This window comes from Lipomyces japonicus, assembly GCF_038497905.1.
Source record: "Lipomyces japonicus strain CBS 7319 unplaced genomic scaffold V1514scaffold_23, whole genome shotgun sequence".
Classification (NCBI taxonomy): domain Eukaryota; kingdom Fungi; phylum Ascomycota; class Lipomycetes; order Lipomycetales; family Lipomycetaceae; genus Lipomyces; species Lipomyces japonicus.
Window position 1 is genome coordinate 68,631 of NW_027117835.1, and position 20,964 is coordinate 89,594.

The 20,964-nt window shown below is 43.2% G+C and overlaps 10 protein-coding genes across 10 annotated transcripts; 5 read left to right on the forward strand and 5 right to left on the reverse strand.

The window, feature by feature from the left end:
• Positions 1-1,039: 1,039 nt before the first annotated feature.
• V1514DRAFT_332079 (uncharacterized protein) lies at positions 1,040-2,879 on the reverse strand. Its single transcript, XM_066927788.1, has 2 exons — positions 1,496-2,879; positions 1,040-1,423 (listed from the first exon to the last, which is right to left on the reverse strand). The coding sequence occupies exons 1-2, from the start codon at positions 2,520-2,522 to the stop codon at positions 1,233-1,235; spliced, it is 1,218 nt and encodes a 405-aa protein (XP_066782927.1). The 5' UTR covers positions 2,523-2,879; the 3' UTR covers positions 1,040-1,232.
• V1514DRAFT_332082 (uncharacterized protein) lies at positions 2,559-3,685 on the forward strand. The gene is made up of 3 exons (XM_066927789.1): positions 2,559-2,940; positions 3,008-3,043; positions 3,105-3,685. Exons 1-3 carry the CDS (start codon positions 2,691-2,693, stop codon positions 3,245-3,247), a joined length of 429 nt encoding a protein of 142 aa, XP_066782928.1. The 5' UTR covers positions 2,559-2,690; the 3' UTR covers positions 3,248-3,685.
• Positions 3,298-4,661, reverse strand: V1514DRAFT_332084 (Arv1-like family-domain-containing protein). Its single transcript, XM_066927790.1, has one exon. It carries the CDS (start codon positions 4,165-4,167, stop codon positions 3,340-3,342), a length of 828 nt encoding a protein of 275 aa, XP_066782929.1. The 5' UTR covers positions 4,168-4,661; the 3' UTR covers positions 3,298-3,339.
• V1514DRAFT_332087 (uncharacterized protein) lies at positions 4,347-6,182 on the forward strand. The gene is made up of 3 exons (XM_066927791.1): positions 4,347-4,560; positions 4,636-5,379; positions 5,447-6,182. The coding sequence occupies exons 1-3, from the start codon at positions 4,440-4,442 to the stop codon at positions 5,962-5,964; spliced, it is 1,383 nt and encodes a 460-aa protein (XP_066782930.1). The 5' UTR covers positions 4,347-4,439; the 3' UTR covers positions 5,965-6,182.
• Positions 6,183-6,261: 79 nt separating this feature from the next.
• Positions 6,262-11,539, reverse strand: V1514DRAFT_281506 (Ion transport protein-domain-containing protein; the record flags this gene model as incomplete). Its single annotated transcript, XM_066925073.1, has 6 exons — positions 6,262-7,845; positions 7,900-9,220; positions 9,274-9,397; positions 9,454-9,538; positions 9,602-11,375; positions 11,430-11,539. 6 exons carry the CDS (start codon positions 11,537-11,539, stop codon positions 6,262-6,264), a joined length of 4,998 nt encoding a protein of 1,665 aa, XP_066782931.1.
• A 1,387-nt stretch (positions 11,540-12,926) lies between these two features.
• Positions 12,927-14,657, forward strand: V1514DRAFT_307772 (WD40-repeat-containing domain protein). The gene is made up of 2 exons (XM_066925704.1): positions 12,927-13,276; positions 13,336-14,657. Exons 1-2 carry the CDS (start codon positions 13,015-13,017, stop codon positions 14,589-14,591), a joined length of 1,518 nt encoding a protein of 505 aa, XP_066782932.1. The 5' UTR covers positions 12,927-13,014; the 3' UTR covers positions 14,592-14,657.
• Positions 14,658-15,154: 497 nt separating this feature from the next.
• On the forward strand, positions 15,155-16,653 carry V1514DRAFT_281591 (uncharacterized protein; the record flags this gene model as incomplete). The annotated part of the gene is made up of 3 exons (XM_066925074.1): positions 15,155-15,449; positions 15,527-16,204; positions 16,298-16,653. The coding sequence occupies 3 exons, from the start codon at positions 15,155-15,157 to the stop codon at positions 16,651-16,653; spliced, it is 1,329 nt and encodes a 442-aa protein (XP_066782933.1).
• A 52-nt stretch (positions 16,654-16,705) lies between these two features.
• On the forward strand, positions 16,706-18,700 carry V1514DRAFT_332092 (2-oxoacid dehydrogenases acyltransferase-domain-containing protein). Its single transcript, XM_066927792.1, has 4 exons — positions 16,706-16,972; positions 17,027-17,100; positions 17,260-17,483; positions 17,538-18,700. Exons 1-4 carry the CDS (start codon positions 16,914-16,916, stop codon positions 18,606-18,608), a joined length of 1,428 nt encoding a protein of 475 aa, XP_066782934.1. The 5' UTR covers positions 16,706-16,913; the 3' UTR covers positions 18,609-18,700.
• Positions 18,701-18,702: 2 nt separating this feature from the next.
• Positions 18,703-19,511, reverse strand: V1514DRAFT_352672 (endoplasmic reticulum-based factor for assembly of V-ATPase-domain-containing protein). Its single transcript, XM_066929505.1, has 2 exons — positions 19,232-19,511; positions 18,703-19,174 (listed from the first exon to the last, which is right to left on the reverse strand). The coding sequence occupies exons 1-2, from the start codon at positions 19,451-19,453 to the stop codon at positions 18,758-18,760; spliced, it is 639 nt and encodes a 212-aa protein (XP_066782935.1). The 5' UTR covers positions 19,454-19,511; the 3' UTR covers positions 18,703-18,757.
• Positions 19,512-19,731: 220 nt separating this feature from the next.
• Positions 19,732-20,891, reverse strand: V1514DRAFT_332099 (uncharacterized protein). The gene is made up of 4 exons (XM_066927793.1): positions 20,523-20,891; positions 20,363-20,462; positions 20,115-20,267; positions 19,732-20,041 (listed from the first exon to the last, which is right to left on the reverse strand). The coding sequence occupies exons 1-4, from the start codon at positions 20,864-20,866 to the stop codon at positions 20,003-20,005; spliced, it is 636 nt and encodes a 211-aa protein (XP_066782936.1). The 5' UTR covers positions 20,867-20,891; the 3' UTR covers positions 19,732-20,002.
• Between the last annotated feature and the right edge of the window lie 73 nt (positions 20,892-20,964).

Sequence of the window (20,964 nt, forward strand, 5' to 3'; positions counted from 1 at the left end):
CATCACGGACCTGCTAAGCTCAGATAGCTTCGATTTAATCCTGGTAGTGGTGGATCGACTTACCAACGACTTACCAAGATGGCTCGTTTTATCCCTGGTAATAAATCGATAACGGCTCCTGATCTAGCGGATGTGTTCATGGCCAATATTTTCTGCTACCACGGCGTTCCGTAAGATATCGTGTCCGACAGTGGCTCAGTGTTTTTTTATCTCTGCTTTTAGAAAGCGTTTACCGAAAGATTGAAGATTAAGAGCAAGTATTCTACGGTATACCACCTACAAATAGAGACAGAGAGGGTGAATCAAGCTGTGGAACAGTTTATCCGCATCTACACGACCCGCCAACAAGATGATTGGGTATCATTATTACCGCTGGCTGAATTTTAGTTACAATAATGCCAGAAATGCCATCACGGGTCAGACTCTGTTTTATTCCAATTTTGGCTATCATCCTAGTTGGCAATTTGATGTACCTTACACTATTGATGAGATTTTTCAAGACACAACGACGCCGCGGCAGAGTTGGAATTTTTGATTTCCTGGCTTGGATATGATGAACAAACTTGGGAACCGTTCGAGAATCTCCACCATGTTCGTCTGCTCTTTGCCAATTTTTATCGTCGCAAACCGAATCAACTCCGCCCTCCCGATCTGGATGATTTATTGTGCGACTGGGGGGAGAGAGACTGACACGATGTTCGACACCGCGAGCGCGACGCACGGACACAGAACATGGATGTAACGGCATGAAGGATAAGTTATGAAACTGAATTGTTTGTATTACGCGTGGTTTGAAAGTTTATTGTACGGAAACATACCGGGAGAATAGTGGCATAAGAATAAAAACCAAAGATTGGACTGTGAAGAGTGACTCCAGGCTTGTTTTAATATTCTCAAAGGTATGTTTTCACAATGGTTAGTGTATTAGTTTATTAGTGTTAATAAAATATCTCAAAGTTTGCATAAAGCCGTACGCTTACACCCGCACCCGGCCTCTTAATCTAGATGATTTCTTCTGCGACTCCAAAGGCGGAGTGTGTGTGTGTGTGATAATGTAGTGTTGAAACGTACGCGTTCAGTTAACAATCATCTTCACTATTTGTGCGTGATTTAAGCAGAGAAATTAAATGCAATCGCCTCAAAATAAGAAGCAAATATGTCTACCAGATATAGCTTACAATATCGAGCGTTTACTGTATAGGTCTACAACACGGCATGTAATTGACTGTTTACTAGTGATTGTAATATACAACTGATTCTTCATCGACATCATAACGGCCTTCGTCGTCATTACCGTAGAATGCCACGTTCACGACAAAGACCTCGGTCCCAACTGCCACCGCGACTGCGTCGCCTTCCCGTCGGACTGCAACAACATTAGGTTGCTTGGTGGGGAAAACCACTACTGTTTGCCTGCCAGAATCTTTTTTTTTTTTGTTTTTGTTTTGTTCTAATTAGCATTTCATGTCAATTGGAAAAACTTATAAACACATACCGGTTCCGGCTTCCAAATCGAACATGGTGACGGAGTTGCTGGTAACCTTGACCACGGCGTTGCCATTAACTGCAATTGTTTCTTTACTTTGTACACTTGATAATTCATTTTGTGTTCGCAATTGGCCTTCTGAACTGGCGGCAGCAAACAGCGAACGTGTTGTGGACTCCTGCCTGGCAATGCCCGAATATGATTTCCATCGACTGTTGCGACCGGCCTGGATGCAATACAAGTTCTTTGTCGTTTCTGAAAACGTGATTTCGTTTATATTTGAATTGTACAGGCTTAAGTTCCATTTCCCGGTGCCGATGTCGAGTATTCGCACCCGGGAGGATTGTAACGGTGAATTAACCTGTTCCAGAACGACGACTTGATCCCGTCCAGGCACAAACCGCAGGCTCGATACGGACGCTGACAGTGGCACGGTCTGCGGCGGAATCTCATTTTCGGTACCAACCGACACGCCATCATTGGTTTCATCAGCCGACACGGCAGACAATATCAAGGTCTTGTCGTCGCTGGCAGACGCAATCAAAATCGTCGGCCGGCCCGTTCGCAAACTACTAAATCCGGCAGCCAAGGCCACGACGGGTGCGGAATGACCCGACGTGCCGGTCAACACTGCCGCCTGCGTGGTTGAGCCAATAAATTGTTTCGTTCCTGGGCCTTCGTGGTCGAGCAAGACGTGATGGGTCCGGATCGAGAAGTCGGCGTGCGCGGACACGACGTGCAGGATCGACGACGACCATGGCGACGCCAGCAGGCGAATGGCGGTTGTGGCCACGCCAACATGAATGTGAGCCACATGTCGGAGCGAAGACAATGGATTGGCCGTGAACAAGGCCGTGATGGTGATGCCGAGATCGTCGCCATAGGCCAGAAACGACGACGACGACGACGAGTCGGGTGTCGTGAGCCATGCTAGGCTGCGAGCCGGCGTCAAGATGGAGTGTGCAACCACATTCGGATTGGACCGAATTGTCCGAGCTGGAAGATGCAGACCTGGCTGATTCGAGGTCAAGGTCATGATGGTGATGGTGATGGTGATGAAGCGAAATTTGTTGCCGTTTGACTTGATTAAATCCGGCGATAACCGTGGTGCGGCTGGAGGCTCACGTCAAAGAAGCAGTTTTTTTGATCACGACGACCTCCTAAGCTTACAATCTCGATAAACAAAACAGGCAAAAGCAAAATAATGTCTTGGTCGCAGAATACGTTCTCGTTTGCTCCCCGCACTCGGGGCTGCTACTTGGTGACCGATGAAGTGGTGGAAAAAGTGCCCGAGATTAAGAATTTCAAGGTCGGGTTGGTCAACCTGTTTATCCAGCACACGTCGGCTGCGTTAACATTAAACGAAAACTGGGATTCCGACGTGCGTGCGGACATGACGGATGCGTTGGAAAAGATTGCGCCTGAGAGCTGGACTTACAGGCACGATGCCGAAGGTGGGTTTATTTATTTATGGCAAAAGGTGAAAAAGGAAAGCACTCGTTTTAACCCATGCGTAATCAGGCAGCGACGACATGCCGGCGCATATTCGAAGCAGTTGTAAGTAATCACCTCGAAGTGCACAAGTTTTTTTTTTTTTTACTCATGTTTGACTTGAAAGTAATCGGCGCATCGGTTACGGTTCCAATCAAGGACGGCAGGCTGGCGACCGGAACGTGGCAGGGAATCTGGCTGTGCGAGTTCAGGCGGTACAGGCACACCCGCAAGGTCGTGGCCACGATCCAGGGCGAGAAATTCAAGTAAATATCATGACTTGATACATATATACACCTAAAACTCCAATTGCGAACGCGAAAAAAAAAAAAAAAAAAAAAAAAAAGAATGCAATGATACAATCACCAACCCAAGATGCCCTTCATAATGTCAAACATGCCTGACGGCACGTTGCCAGCAGCCAGGTGCCTGGCAACCGGACCGATAACAAACAAGTTGACCACGATTCTTCGCGTCAGTGCGGTCAGGACCAGCAAGCCGATCGCGGTCGGATAACCACATCGCAATACAATGTTCAATGCTTCCACCGTGCTGACGTTGACGGCCCAACCGACCGCTTTTGCGGCAGCTGGAATGTCATAGCTCCAGATGACCATGAGCATGGGGAACAACTTTGTAGCAGACGACATGATCAATGCAATAGTAACCGTGTTGGGATTGTACCGTGCCACTATCGGCCTGTCGCCTGTCGCCTTGTAGTCCGGATTGCGAAAGAAAAACCCGGCCAAAAACCGGAGCATCGTATGCGTCACTGCAGTTTCGGCAAGACAGTAAACCAAAAAAAACAAGTACTGTGCCAACACCGGGAATTGCAATATGCGCCGCTGAATCGCCAGCATGTTTGCCTCCGTGGCCTCGTCCACGTCGACCCGGGCCACTTCCTTCTCGACCCGGGCCCATGTCAGGTACACGTCAAACAGCGTGACGAGCACAAACATGCGCCTGGCGGTCGATTGCAAATGTGGCGAGATGGACAACCGGTTGAATGCCAAATGCCGATACACCTGAGGCTTGATCAGCGCCAGGTCGATGAAGATCAACACCGAGTCGTGCTCAATGTACTTGTCGGCGAACTTGTGGCAGTTTGGGCACGCCGTCAGCCGAATGTTGTTGGACGAATACTCCGTGTACAACGACGTGACCGGATAGGCGCATTCGATGCACATCATCTTAATTACTACTACTTGCCAGCAGTTTTTTCCAATTGACTGACAATATTCACAACACAATATTGACAATATCAAACTTCATAAATCAATAAAACCAATGTAGATTGCTCAACGCAGGCGTGCGGCTTGTAAAAACAAAATGAAATTTGTTCACGTCTTGATGATGATGATGATGATAATAATAATATTAATTATAATATTAATATTAATTACAACAAGTCGACATCAAAACAATTCACTAATCCAACATTCCTTGGTTGGTTTTCAATCAAATGACCGACCAGGACCGGTCACCTGCGACCGGTTTAAAACCCAACGGCAACCCAAGCCTGCATGACAAATCACTATGGGAACGAATCGATGATAAATTAGACACGCCCTTCATATTCGCTAGTAAGTACTACAACAATATTGAGGGGAAATGGTTTACATGTTTGTTGACCGCTTTGTTTTTGGACGGTTTTGAAGGAGTTTACCGGTTTAAAGAGACCGACCCCCGCAAATGGCCGGACGATATCAAACGTGTGGTTGACGGCGTAAATCCGACCCAGGCAGGCAAAAAATCGACATCAAAACCAACCCGGTCGAATAGTTTATTTCAAAAGAATAACAACAACACAAAGTCACTTCCGTCATCATCTCGGTCGACTAGTTCGACTCGGCTAAAGCCAGATCCTAAACAAAAATCTAAACTGAAATTGAACATCAAAACTGAACAAGGTTCGCATTTAGATAGCATCAATGTCGCTCAAGACGTGGCACAAGCAACAAGCAATCAGCAATCCAAAACTGACGGCAAGGATTGTATCGAACGGCAACAATTCATCACAAAACTCACGACATTGTTCCCCGGTCCAGAATTGACCGTGTTTAATGATGTCGATGACCAAGTCATTCCTCATCCCCCTAACTTGACCCAGTACGTCAATCAGTACTTGTACAGAAACAATGTTAAAAAACCGCGACCGCAAGACGCGATCGGTTGTTCATGCCTTAAATGTGGTCAGAAAAAGAGTGAGATTTGTATTTGCTTTTGTGATGCAGCTGGGAATGACGAATGCAGTTATTGGCCCGATGGCAGATGCAAATACGCAGGCCTGATTTATGAATGCAACGATGCCTGTGCTTGCGGTAATGACTGCATTTCAAGAGTGGTTCAAAACGGACGCCGCATTCCGCTCGAATTATTCAAAACCCGGAATAAAGGATGGGGTAAGATTTTCATAAACATGACACAGGTTCCATCAAATCATGATATACTAATTAACCCATTTTCAAGGAATCCGCAGCACGCAAGCCATCCCACAGGGAACGTTTGTGTTGACATACCCAGGTGAACTTATTACCAACGAAGAAGCCACCAGGAGAATTACGATTGCAGAAACCAATACGGCTGGTGACGTGTACATTTTTGACATTGACGGCTACTGCGTCGGTGGCGAAGAACCCGAGTACGCAGTCGACGCCGAGCGATTCGGCGGCTTGGCCAGATTTTTTAATCATTCATGCGATCCAAATCTCATGGTTATCCCCGTCGCCATTGGTCATCACATGGAAAAATTTCATGAGCTTGCATTTTTCACGTCCAGAGATGTTGAACCGTACGAAGAACTATGTTTTACTTATGCAAAAGCAAACATCAGTACCATCAATCTCGATGGTCCCAATGACGACGACAAAGACAACGACAAAGACGACGACAAAGACGACGACGTCGAAGAACTTAATCCGTTTGTATACAGTCAAAAATGCTATTGCGGTGCACCTAATTGTAAAGGGTTGGTATGGTTCAAATAGCACAAACCGCATTTTCTTTTTTTTTTTTTCTTTTTTTTTTTTTTTTGTACAATAATTAGCATTTTGTTTCATGGTGTTATTGGCATTTTTTTTTTTTTTTTTTTTTTTTTTTGGCTATATTATTAACTTGTACTTGGCCGGGGTTTCACTTTATACAAAATATAACATCATATATATTAATCATGTCATAATGCTGTGAAATATATACAGTACACAACATTAATAAGCCAATCCGAAAAGCAAAAAAATACACAAACGACCCCGAACCCCTCATAATATTCATTATTAAAAACTAAATCATTCATCAATCACAACAGGCTCAATCACAATCTTGGGCACGGTTGACTGACTTGTCGGCTTGCGGTCAAGTCTTGGTTTGACTTGCAAGAATCTTTTGCGATCGCGCAACATTGTACTAAACGACGTGACCTTGTCACGTTTAATCTGGTCATCAATATATTTTAATTTAATCCGTCGTTGAATATATTGATCCAAAGTGATGCACTGGTTGGCATTAGAAATCTTATAAAAAGGTATTAACATTAACGGCACCGAAAATGGGATGCCTTTGCCGATTTCGGCCGAAGATATAATCTCTTGATACAATCTCGTATATTTCCGTCGTTCGTGAGCCACACGATCCATATCGATCCGGTTTAATTGGGTTTCCAATTCATCAATATCTATGCCGGCCATAATCCGGCCATGATTAGATTGTAATGCCGAGATCTTTGCCTTTTGTCGAATATCACTATACGTATTCGGGCTTTCGTATATTCGCATTTTTAACACGTTGGGCAATAATCGAAGCAACATGCCAACCTGATCCCGATCAATATATCCAGTTCCGTACCGGTCAAGCTGTGCCCATGCGTCCTTGTACGCTCTCAACGTGTTGCGAGAAATAAACACCGCGTTTGAAGATTGTTGATAAACATAACTAAAACTGTTATAGATCAACGAAATAAACATGTTTGCAAAAATGTACATGCTCAAAATATTCCAAGAAAAAAACAACGCGTACGCATAACCTTGCGATCCGCAATCGGAATCGAAAAAATTATCAACCTCGATGCAATAAGGTGATTGAATAGTGTAATCGTACATGATTGAATTCCATCCTTCACCACAACTCATTCGAAACAATAACAAGATCGATCTCGGAATCGTTCTAAAATTTACATCGGGTGAACCATTCGGACCGATCCGGGTCAAGCCAAAAATTTGATTAAACGCAATCGCGTACACCAAAAATAACACGAACCAGGTAAACAGCAAGCTCAAAAGTGCTGGAGAGCTTGCACCCACGGCCACTAATAATTGGTTTAATCGATTACTTTTGCGGATAAGCATCAACGTAACCAAACTAAACATTAGCTTCTTGATCGTGCTCAAACTTTCCTTGTCATCCACAAGCACGACCAAACTCAACGTGAAGCTGACACTGACGATTGGTAACCAAAATATTTCCCATAGGTTACGCTTGCAATAATACCATGATAAATATCCAACCTGGTTTGAACTCCATGGCAATCCAATCATGCGTACGACAAGATAAATCACAACTATTGCTGATGATGCCAAATAAATTACATCTTTCACCATATTGTAAGTTTGCGATGACGGATAATAATCAGAAATCAAAAGAACAACTTGAAGAAACAAAACATAAGTCAAAACTTTGTTCCACGATCCATTTCTAGCTACCGCTTTATCATAACACCATGCTTTTATGCTGTTACTCGGCCGCCGGCCAATCCTTGACGGTCGAACTTTCTTTAAAATGTTTTGCACTTCCATAAACGACCGCTGGTCTGAAGTCAAAAATCCAACTCCGGTTCGCCGTGAATAACTTTGCATAATGACCGTAATAAACAATGTCTTTAAAAAAAAAAAAATTAGTATTGCTTTCTGAAAAATGGTTGCCGTGCTTACCGCAATAAAAACAATCGAAATAAAATTAAAAACGTAAATAAACAAGCCATTAAAAACTGAATGATTTTGCTGTGGGTTTAATCCGATCCCTGTAACTGCTTGAGCGGATGCCAAAACGTCATTCCAACCTTCCAACGAAATTATTTGAAACAATATCGATAATGATTGCCAAAACGAATCAAAACTATAACCAGGTGTTTGATACGTTCTTGGCATCGTCACGTCCCAATTAGAAACCGTAGATTGAAATTCACCAGTACATTGTGATAACTTATTATTATCGCCATCGTTGCATAAATCAAACTTGCCGGCAAAAATGTTCAGACCCCAAAGCGCAAACGGTACAAGCAACGTCAACGAAACCACAGCTGCTCCTAAAATCTCACCCAAGCCAACAATAATAATGTTGTGAAACGTTTGCTTGGCGGTTTCATTAACATGCAACAATCGAAGAGCTCTAAACGCTTTGAACGCTCGCAAAAAACGAATGCTGGTGCCTCGAGCAGCCATGGTCACAATAATGTCAATCCATAGAGTTACAAGCACCAAAAAATCAATCGCGTTCCATGTCGACCATAAATACGCATTCGGCGTATAAACAAATCCGTCAGCAATTATCTTCACTAACGCCTCAATCGTAAAGACTATTGCGAACGCAATATCACAAAATGTCATGCGATTCCAAGCAGCACAATCACTATCAGACGAATCACAGCTATGCTTGGCATAATAATTCTTTTGGAAATACGGAGTAACCACGCAGGCCAAAATAACCATGCCAATAACGCAAACCATTATTATACCGGAAAATACTCGAGCAACGTTCAGATTACGTTCTTCGCCGTCATACCTCTTGCCATGAGTCGGGCCAACAATCTTCTGGCACATCCGGCGCAACTTGTTTTGCGGATCAAGACAAAACAATGCCCGATTAAAATTTGGATTATTCATCACAAACTTGTCCCGTTCCTTTTTTTGTTCGGCTTTAGTTCTCATGACCTGTTCAATAAACGTGGACGGTGCGGCACCAGTTGGCACGTCAAATTTCAACGTTGGCCTGCCATAAAACGGATTCTTGCGATATTTAATTGTAAATTTTTTTTTCCAATATGCGAATGAAAAAAAATTTGGTGTTGACCAGGATGACTGGCTTTCATTATTGTTATTCACAACGCCAAACGTATTGGCCCGGGTCATAAACTCATCCACTGCTTGCTCGTTGTGCAAGAGTTCAAGAACTCCATGACCTCCAAGCCCAGCTACCGCGGTAGATCTGCGTCGCCGTTCTCGTGACGTAAACGCCTCCGTAAACGAAAACGGACTATGACCATCAGCATATGATTTTTTAAACAAAAAAATTCGCACAACACTTACCCATCACCAATCTCCACAGGAGCGTATTTTTCAGAGTAATCTCGAATCTGTTGAGCTCGCTTTTCGTCATCGGAAACTTCAAAATTTTCTTGAATAGCAGCAATGAAAAGGTTGATAATAACAGCTATGACAAATAAGCAAGTGTATCTTTTTAAAACAACAATATTTAAAAAACCCTACCGTTTGAAAATAAAAACCAACCACAGATAAATATTGCACTGACCCATGCTAAACTTGAACTGGCAAGAGTGCCCACGGTTATGTACTAATAATTTAAATGAGTCTAAATACTGTTTCTTAAAAAAAAAAATTTGGAAATTTTGCTTACCAGAATCTGTGCCCAACCTTCTGTAGTCATGATTTGATAAATTGCAGCAAACGAATTGGCCAGGTTGGCAAATGTTTGATCGACTTGGTTACCCAAATACTCATTGGGCACATGCCCGCTCAATAATTCACAGGCAATTAATGAACATAGAAAAAGCATCAAAAGGAAAAAAATTACAAGATTGACAAGATTATAAAATTTTCCCATGACCTTGACCCAATGTTTTCTAGTGAAATTCACGGCCACAACAACCCTATAGATGCGAATAACTTGAAATACGGTTAACCAAGGGTACGCAATTCGAGAGTCATGAACAGCCGGAAGAAGAATGATGCATGTAATTACGGCCAACGTAAAATCAATATAGTTTTCAGGCCGCAAAAAGAAAAACCTCCAACGGGGTATATATGACGTGAACCGGAAAAATATTTCAAACAAAAGCAAAAGTGATGTGATAATTTCAATAATAAACAATACCTGAGATTTGCGATCAGACATGGTGTTGGTTTTAAAACATTGAACCACAAAATCAATAAAAACAAGCAAAATAAAAACTGGCTCAACAGATAAATATATACGGCGATATTTAGTGTAAACTACCGGTATTGAATTAATTTCTGTCTGATCGGTTTCATTCTTGCCGACTTGATTGTCTGTAAAAGGACTTGTGTTGCTCTCTTCCTTGAGCAATACAAATGATGAAGAAATAATGGCAATAAACAAGTTAAACAGCCACCAAGCCAGAATAATTACTCCGGCAACAAAGAACAATGCCGATGCCAAGTGATCCGACTGAGACGTATAATTCATCAAGTCGGAAAACCCATTCATTCCCATAACAACAAACACAAGTTCAAGCGATTGCAACACGTTATCAAAACTAAGCGTGTTGTTATATGGATTTTGTGGCAAAGCATGACATTCTGAATAAACAGGGCATAAAAATCCTTTAGGACCTCCAGCAGCATTATGACCATTTTGATCTATAAATGATTTTTTTTCCAAAGTATTTGCATCAAGATATCCTCCACAAAATTGCATAGAATATACGTAGTTATCTGAATCGCCAAACTTGCCATTTTCACCAATCCAAACACATTGTCGTTTAAATGAGCTATGGAACGCTTGAATGCCAATCAAGGCGAATATGGACCAAAAGACGGAAATGAACAAGCCGACGTTTACCAAAAGGGGTGCTGCTTTTTTCAAACTTGCCAAAATGGCAGCCGTACCCTTTGTAATCATTAGCCATCGCAAAATTTTAAGAGAACAAATCGCTCGAAACAACGCAACTGCAGAAATGTTGCGATCAGTAGCTGCCACGATTCCACTTGTAATGAGGTACATCCAATAAAACAAAACACAGATAAAATCTAGCCGGTGCCAAGACGATCTCAAATATGCCAGCCTGTGAATCTTTTGATCTGGCTTGGGCTTTACGGCCAATTCCGTAAGTGACCTACCCAGTGTTGTCTTTGCAGGATCATGATATATGCCATGCTTAAAATCAAGCCCATTCCTTAACTGACCAAATTTGAGAATTTGAAAAAATTCGTATACAGCTTGGCTTGTCTGAACCGATGGATTAAGAATGAACCCTGATACAATAATTTGAAACAAGGCATCTAACGTGTAGATTATAAATATTACGAGAAGTGCCCAATCAACCCAGGTAGAACCCCATTTTCCATCATAATCCACTAGTTTAACCGTTCTATAAGTGACGATAATTGTATGAAGCAATAATATAACAAACAGTACCGTGTTATAAAAACTGTGCAAATATTAGACTAATAAAATAAAAATAAAGTGTTAATTGTGCACATACGAGTGTGATATTAAATGATATAAGAATATACGGAAAACATTTGTAGGCGAAAAAAATGCTAATGAATGCCCTCCTAGTTCTGGTTCATGAGAAAGAAGTCCGGATTCCATTGCGCTTCCAATAGGCGAGACTCCCGGGGAATACACGTATTCGTCCTCATCTTCATCTGCAAACGTATTAGTGTTGATTATTTCACTAGAAGCCTTGTCTTCCCTAACGTTAGCGTCAACTGAATTATCTCTGTGTGGCTTATTTGAATTCGACACAATCCGTGACGACATTCGTTGAACAGCAGATGTAAACGAAGCAGTGACTGACTGACTGTCATCTGAAGCCGAGCCGGTTCCAAAAGACGAACCAGTTTCGACAACATGCAGATCATCACCCAGGTATGTTCCATATGGCGTATTTGTATTGCTCGGTGAATCCTGAGATTGCCGATCTGAACCATCTATTTTACCAGCATTGCCAACTAATCCCAGCGTATCACTGTCTGAGTTTGTTTCAATTGGAACATTGACTGGATAGGCCTTTCTAGGACTGACACTTTTTGACCTGCTTGTCCTGCGAACAGGAAGCCAAGCTCCATCTTCATCAGGATCGATTCCTAGTGCTTCATTCAGTCCTTCCCTTACGGATTCAATATCGCCCGTGCTTGATGAAACTGATGGGTTCCTAGAACTAATTCCATCATCATTAACGGAAAGTGATCTTTCAGATGTGCCTTGATCGTCTACTGAATGAAACCTAAAAGGTGAAGAATTTTTTACTGGACTGTGGACTGGAATGTTTAAGGACAGGTTGGACCTGTCAATCGAACGTTGCCGAAAGTGAGCCTGTCGTGGTTGTTCATACCTGGCAACGATGCTGAACGGGCTCAGCGGAGTCGATGGTGACACTCCTTCGTCGGCAATATCAAGATCATGTAAAATAAAGCCGGTCTGAATATCATCTGGTCTCCTGCGTTTCTGATCGTCCGACATTAGACCTCAAGCAATAACTTGCCTTCAAGTCTGAATTTGATCCACAATTACGTAGCCTCTTGATAGAACTAATTTCGTCCAACGCCTAACTTCAGCTACTGCTCCGCATTTAATGCCTGCAATGTCTCTAAAAGAATGTTTAAAACAATGAAAAGAAGAAGTACGAATTGACAATATATGGCTGCTAAGATTGGGCCCAAATGTTTTGATTCTATAATTGTCGTTTCTTCACGGTCCAAGCCGCACAGCCGCACCGAACAGGGTTTTTTCCTCGGGAATCTTGACTCAGCATTCACGGCACTTGAAAACATATTACAAGATGGAAAAAAAAAATGTAATTGTTAATTACAATTTAATTATGTTAGTTGAATACAACTAAAAATTTAATTAGTTGCAATTTGGAATACTTGAAGTGAACGCAAATGCGAATCAATTAATAATGAAATATATCCAAAAGTAGAAGAGTTACCCGGGTTTTGTTTGCTCTCGTTGGGAGTTGAAATTTTTTGTTGCTTTTGGCCTCGTAGTTTGTGATTACGGCAAAAACCAGTACAAGTTTGGCAACAAGTTAAATTTCAACAAGGAAGGCAGGCAGAAAGGAAATGTCTAAAAGATCTGCTGATCAGGTTCCTGAGAGCCCTGGTGGACTTAAAAATGGCGAAAGAGAAGTGAAGGACAACCGGGATGAGGAGATGGGAGAGTTTGAAGATCCCTACGAGGATGAATTCGAAAGCGAAGACGACGTGGTCGATGCTGGAGGTGCCGAAAACGACAATGAGGAGAGTGGTGACGAGGAAGATGAAATAATTGAACTTAATGACGAGGAAGATGAAGAGGAGAATGGTCAAGAGAAGCCAAAGAAAGGTACCATGAGAATGGGTTGCTGTTATGGTCGATTCCGCAAACACTAATGTTCTTTACAGAGGCTCCTCGATTATATCTGCCGAACTTGCAGGCACCTCTTGGCCCTGATGAAGTGTTGGAACCAGATCCAACAGTGTATGACATGCTTCATCGGGTCAACCTTAACTGGCCGTGCCTGTCATTTGATATTCTGCCAGATCATTTAGGTAATGAGCGACGAGGATATCCCAAGACGACGTATTTTGTCACCGGCACGCAAGCGCAAAAGAAGAAGGAAAACGAAATCACGGTTATTAAGCTCAGTGATCTGAGCAAGACGTTGGAACGTGAAGATTCAGAGGATGAAGATGACGAAGGCGACGATTCCGAACCAATTTTGGAATCCAGGTCACTGCCAACGACTGATACGACAAATCGTATCAGGGTTTCACCCCATGCGGCCAAGACAGGCGAGTACTTAACCGCGTCCTTGTCCGAATCTGGTGACGTGTACGTTTGGGACGTGACACCGCATTTGACGGCGTTTGATACGCCGGGAACGGTTATCAGCAAGGCGCAAAACAGGCCGGTGCATACGATTAGAGCGCACGGAGGCGTGGAGGGATACGCTGTTGATTGGTCACCTCACGTCACGTCTGGACAGCTTCTTACCGGCGACGTTACCGGACGCATTCATTTGACTACGAGGGGCACATCTAGTTGGACTACGGACCGAACGCCGTATGTTGGACATGAAAACGGCGCAAGCGTGGAGGAAATCCAATGGAGTCAGTCTGAGAAATCAGTGTTTGCATCCGGTGGCAGTGATGGGTTTATCCGTGTTTGGGATATTCGAAGTAAGAAACACAAGCCAGCTCTTTCGATCCGGGCATCGACCAGTGACGTGAATGTTATGTCATGGAACAAGAACGTGACGTACTTGCTCGGTAGTGGCCATGATGACGGCAGCTGGAGCGTGTGGGACTTGCGAACGTTTAAGGCCAACGAAACGCCGATTCCGGCAGCTTCATTCAATTTCCACAAATCACCAATCACGTCGATTGAATTCCACCCAACCGAAGAATCCATCGTGGCGGTATCGTCGGAGGACAACACGGTCACGCTTTGGGACTTGTCGGTTGAAGCCGATGACGAAGAAATCGCGGCACAGAAGAGAGACGATGCCAGTGGCGAATTGGCAAACATTCCGCCGCAGTTGCTGTTTGTGCATTGGCAGAAACATGTCAAGGAAGTCCATTGGCATAAGCAAATCCCCGGCGTGCTGCTGAGCACTGGAGGAGAAGGAATCGGAGTGTGGAAAAGTATTTCTGTTTAAAAAATCTTTTGTTTGAAGAAGTTTATTTATGTTGAGTTAAGTCGAATAAACATTAACGGCATGCATATCTACATCCATACATCATATGTCGATGTACTTACTGGCTTACTTCCTCGTTCAGGGGCCGAAAATCCAACGGCCGTGCGCGGCGCTAATGTTATTTTGGAGGCGAAAGCGCAACGCTGTAAAGTACTAAACCTTTGTTTTCATGGCCCCAGATTAAAAGCACATGATGCTCTCCAACTAAAAACTTTAGCCCGGCAACGCTGAAATGCGCCAAAAGGGACAAAACAACCGAGAGAACTCGAGGCGGCCAAGGTGGATAAACAGGCCGAACCAAGTAAAGTACAGCTAAACCTCCCAGTGTACGACCGAGGCCCAGGAAAAAAAATATAATCTATAAGCCAGATTTCAAACATTTTTAGAAATTTCCGGACCCCAAAGGCCACGGATTGTTTGAACTACAGTATTTTATCAAAAACGAACAAGAGGAATCAATTCATTATCCCAACTTTAAGTCTAGCGGTTGTTGTTTTTGGCGTGGCGAGAAGGTAATAATAATAATGTCGATCGCATCATCAGGTGCTCCGTCACCGGCTTTTAAATCATTGCCATTTATTGTCGGCTGGGACGTATCTGATGTTTGCAATTGGCTGGATCAACTAGGATTGTGGCAATATCGAGAATCATTTCAGGAAAACGACATTACCGGCGAGGTTCTGATTCATTTAGACCATGACTTTCTCAAGGAGTTGGGTGTTTCATCAGTTGGTCACCGGCTGCAAATTTTGAAAGCAGTATATAACGTGAAAGTATCACAAGACATTCCAATTGAGCCTGGACAATTTGTGCCACTAGGTAAGTTTTTTAAAACACGTTGTGCCGTGTTTGGCAATTTTCAACTCACAAAATCGTAATTGCAGGTGTGGGCGGAGACCAGGACGAGAACGATGTCGTAGATATTCAACGTCTAGTGAAAAGTCTTGAAATTCGCGACCGCCGGATATTGCAAGCCGAGCAAGAGATTCGTCGGTTGATGGACAGTCATACCCGTCTTCGTGAAGACCTGTTGCCAATTTTTAAACTAGTCAAGGAATCAAAACCGCTACCAATGCCGGATCCGGCAACCCACAATTCGTCAACGCGAGGGTCTACATATTCTTCACACGCCGGTGCGCATCTTTCCCATCAATCATCGAACCGGCATTCCATGTTCATTCCGCAAGCCACTTCAATGCTTTCACCTCCGTTGCCAAGCCAAACGCCGGGATTGTCGAGAAAGATTTCAAAAAAATTTGCAAAGCCTAATCCATCACCCACGCATGTTCCTGAATGGCTGGAAGGAACTTTAATACCTAGTGGGAATAGCACGCCGACAGACGGCGTGCATCTACTGAACAAGTCGTCGAGTTCGACTCAACTCACTAGCCTGCCTATGTTAACCGCCCGAAATAACGGCAACCCGGGTGCCAGTCCTACTACTACTGCTACGGCCACTATTACCGCTGCCGCCAACGCTGTCATTTCTAATGATAATGACAGTAATATTAATAACAACAACAACAATAACAACAACATCAACAATAACAGTAACAATAACAACAACAGTAGCAGTAACAATGCATATTATGGGGACGACGCATTTTTGGATACGGTCGACCATGAGGATCAGGAAACAGGCAACCAGGACCAACCACCGCCAGAAGATTCGTATCAAATGCAACAGAATGATACGGTGTCAATAACATCAGGCAATTTGTCATCATCTTTGGCAGCGTCTGAGCCGTTCCGGCGATTCAAGCTAAAGCTGGATGACCCATGCTATAAGGTGCTACCGGCGGTACTCAAGGGCCATAACATTGTGGATGATTGGCGACAGTACGCGTTATTAGTGTGCTACGGAGATCAAGAACGAGTTTTGGGTTTAGATGAGAAGCCACTGAGTGTTATGAAGGACCTGCAAGAGCAGGGCAAGCAGCCAGTGTTCATGCTACGGTCAGTGCAGGGCCTGAAGCGGGACCAGGGCGCACTCGTGACGGGCACGCCGGGCGGGGTTTTGTAGACAAATAAAATAACAAGTTACGATTCCATAGTTCCCTATTAGTTCCCTATTAGTTGAGTGTAGTTTCATGTTGTGGCATGCCGTCGAAGGCCTGTCGTTGAGGTTAGGTTTTGGCCGGAGCCAATTATAACCGCAGTTTTGGCCCAACGCTTTTTTGCCGCAAAAATCAGCGCCGAATTTGCCCGTACTTTGCTTCTTGTCGTCCGCACGCCTGTCCTTCTTGCTCACACTTTTGATTTCGTTCTCTATCTCACCCGCAAATGTCCGCCACGATTGCTCGACTGGCTTCTGTTGCGTCTGTTCGCCGTGTGGCTCCTGCGTATGATTGCTTCGTTTGTTTTCGTGAACCTCACACTGACCCGTTCTCCGGTAGATGCATTCGTGCTGCTGCTCCCCACTCCCAGAGGCTGGCCCTCCCGAACTTGATTCGTCTCTATGCTTCGAAATGTATGCAGTTTTTTCTTTTCATGAAATCCCTGAAGCTGGCACAAATTGTCAATTGTCAACGGCTGAGATGCGACGGAGGAATTTTATTTTATTTTTTTTTTGGTTTTCCCCACTTGTCTTCCCCACGGCTAACTAACGTATTTTGTTTACACAATACAGCATACCCAAAACATACCATCATTGACATGCCTGCCTTGTCTCCCACCATGACTCAGGGTAATGTCGGAAAATGGCAGAAGGCCATTGGCGAGTCCCTTGCCCCTGGTGAAATTCTTGTTGAAATCGAGACCGACAAGGCACAGATGGACTATGAATTCCAGGATGATGGGTTTCTCGCCAAAATCTTGTTAGAGGAAGGTGCCAAGGACATTCCAGTTGGAAAGGTTGGTATTTTAATTTACTTTACACTTTTGTTTTTGGTGCTAACCATGAAATAGCCAATTGGTGTCTACGTTACGGAGGAAGAAGATGTTGCTGCTTTTGCCGATTTTACCATCGACGATGCCATTACTGAAGAAGGTGGAAAGCCTGCTGCTGCTGCCGAATCTGCCGCTGCTGAGAAGGCTTCTGAGAAGGCTTCTTCCGCTCAAGCTGCTGCACCGGCTGCAGTTGTTGATGAACCTGAACTTCCTCCTGCTGATCGTATTTTGGCTTCACCAATTGCCAAGAAAATCGCTCTTGAGCAAGGCATTCCTCTTAAGAACATTAAAGGATCCGGCCCTGGCGGTCGTATTATTAAGGCCGATGTTGAGGCTTACAAGCCACCAGTCGAGAAGCCTGCTGCTGCCTCAGCTCCTGCTTCTGCTGCTGCTTCTTTTGTGGATATTCCCCTCACGTCCATGCGCAAGACCATTGCGTCTCGCTTGGCATCTTCAGTCCAAACCTCCCCACACTATTTCGTCACCGCTACTTTGAATGTTTCCAAGCTTCTCAAGCTTCGTGAATCACTCAATTCGACCGCGGACGGAAGATACAAGTTGTCGGTCAACGATCTCCTCATCAAAGCATTGGCGCTGGCGTCCCTGCGAGTCCCTCAGGCTAACTCTGCCTGGCTAGAGGCTGAAGGTGTTATCCGACAGTATTCCAATGTTGACGTTTCTGTTGCTGTTTCCACTCCTACCGGATTGATCACGCCGATCGTCAAGAACGCTCACGCGCGTGGCCTTGCCGCGATCTCGACTGAGATTAAGGATTTGGGCAAGAGAGCTCGTGAAGGCAAGCTCAAGCCAGAGGAATATTCTGGAGGCACCATCACGATTTCCAACCTTGGCATGAACCCTGCGGTCACAGCGTTTACGTCCATCATTAATCCACCTCAGTCTGCCATTCTTGCTGTTGGTACTACCGAACGCAGGGCTGTTGAGGACGGTGAAGGTGGCATCAGGTTCGATGACGTGATTTCCGTTACCGGATCGTTTGATCATCGTGTGATTGATGGCGCGGTTGGTGGTGAATTTATCAAGGCATTGAAGACCATTGTTGAGAACCCACTCGAGTTGCTTTTATAAAAAAAAAAAGGAATTAAACTATATGATTAATAGATAGATTTTTAATCCACAATTTTTTTTTTTCTTTTTTTTTTTTTTTTTTTTTTTTTTTTGAGCCAGTTTCGTAATGCAAAATGTATTCAAAATATATAACTACATATAACAATGTTTTATTTATTTGTATCATCACTTTGTTTTACTGATGATTTAAATTCGGTATGAGCAATCACTTCTTTAATCTCTTTCTTTCTTCTCTCTTCTTTCCTGGCATCATCAACCCTTTGCAAGTAACCCATGTAAAGCACGACTTCAGCAATCAACACCACCACGGCAGCAAACAGGGACAGTAACAATCGTTTGCCGGTATTTAATGATGCGCCACCCCAAGTCCAAGCTGCGAATCCGACCGAGATCACGGAAAACAATACGTTGATGATTACTGAGATTTGTTGCTTAAATTCCTTAGTCTCGAACGGTTCAAGAAATGAAGTAGAAAGTTCTGGAACGGTTGATGCGATCATGTCTTGATATTCTTGTTCTTGTAATCTTACTCTTAGTTGGTTCATTCTGGCTTCATATTCAGGATCCTACGATAAATTAATAAACATGCGAAAAAAAAAAAAAGTTGAAATCACATCTCTAACTTTTTTCTTTTCCGGCTTTGGCGGCACGTATACGGACGAGCCTTTTAACAAATTAATTAAATCATAACCTTCATCTTTTTTGGACAATGCGACTGAAATTTGGCATAACGTGTTATGTGATATGAACGGGCCGTCCTTGATTAATTCACGCTCGGTTGCGATCGTGTTGTTGTAGACTTGTACTGATTGCGTTATAATGTCTGTTCTAATTAAGTTCACCATGACGTGTTATGTTGTCAAAGAAATAAATCACTTGCTTTTCAGAATTAATGATTTCGTTTCATCATCATTACAACAAAACAACAATGTTGTTGATTATCTGTTATCGGGGGTTGACGTGATTACGTAATGGTTGATTGGATCTGCAAAATAAACCGACGCAGGTTCGGAACATGTCAATTGGTCTGTATCACAAGATTGTTTGCCTGATTGCTGGCAAGGAACTTTGCAAACTTGTAATACTACATCGGCCGATTGGGCAGGCAGAGTCATCAAAATCTCAAACAACTTGTTGTTGCTAACAACCAAAAAAGATACTACAAATGAGTTCTATTTTATAACACATGAACCAATCCATTACTTGTACTATGCCATCTCTAACTCGATTCTTTCAAAGACGCATGCCACCATTTCATCAGGGCAAGCCTACCTCGTGTGAATTATTCAAATGGATGCCACTTACTCCACAAGGCCGGCATACAGGCTTACCTAGGTTGACAATTCATTACAGCAATCCCTTTTCTGTTTTGCAAATGCAATGTTATTACCTGCTCAACGGCTTTGTCTCATGATAACATCCAAATTATTAACCTAAACCCCGGTTAGAATGAAACAGTTGTCATGGTGGGCTGATCAACTCATAAGCATGTGCATATCCACGTACCTCATTCTGGCATTCAGCTATGCGAAGTTCCAGCATTTCTAATTCACGGTGTTCTGCTGCAATCATTTCTTGCGTTATTGCGGTTCTTGAAAAACTTTTCGGATTGAAAAGATCATTTGTTGATGAATGAAGATCAGCAAGTCGTATTTTTTGCTATAATAATAATAATAATAATAATGATAATAATAATGATCATATTAAACTCCTAATCATCAAACAAAAGTATATATATAAATATGTATGTGTACCTCGTCGACAAGTCGTTCGTGGGTTTCAATCTGTTGATTCAACGTCTTGCCGCGTTCTTTAAAATACTGGATCCGGTCAGTTATCTCAATCGCAGAAGGGCTTGATAATCAATAGCATTAGCGTAACAATGAATCATATCAAAACATTAAAACAACTCACTATATTTTGATTAATCTTTCCAATTCAGTACAAATATCATCAATGTCGAGCTCTTGCGAGTCATCAAAATTCTTGCGCAACGGTGTCGAGCTAATGCCATGCTTGGATTCCTTTGACTTTTGAAACGAATTCAAATTAATCGTACCATTTCTTAGCAACACTTTTTTGTTTGAATCAATTTTTAGTAATTGCTTCTCGTCAGGATTCAGGTCGCGAATAAGCGACGTGACCTGACCCCGTCGAAGCACCGCGTTTGTGAAATTTTCATGACGATTAAAATCAACTGACGAAAGCGATGAAGATGACTCGTTTAAAGAGTACAAAATGTTATCCAATGTAGACATTTTTGTGAATTGACGTTGATTGTTGGTTGTTTACGTTTCGACTTGTTGCGAGGGAAGAGATTTGTTACCCTGACGTTGGCTTCCGCCCCTCCTGTGCG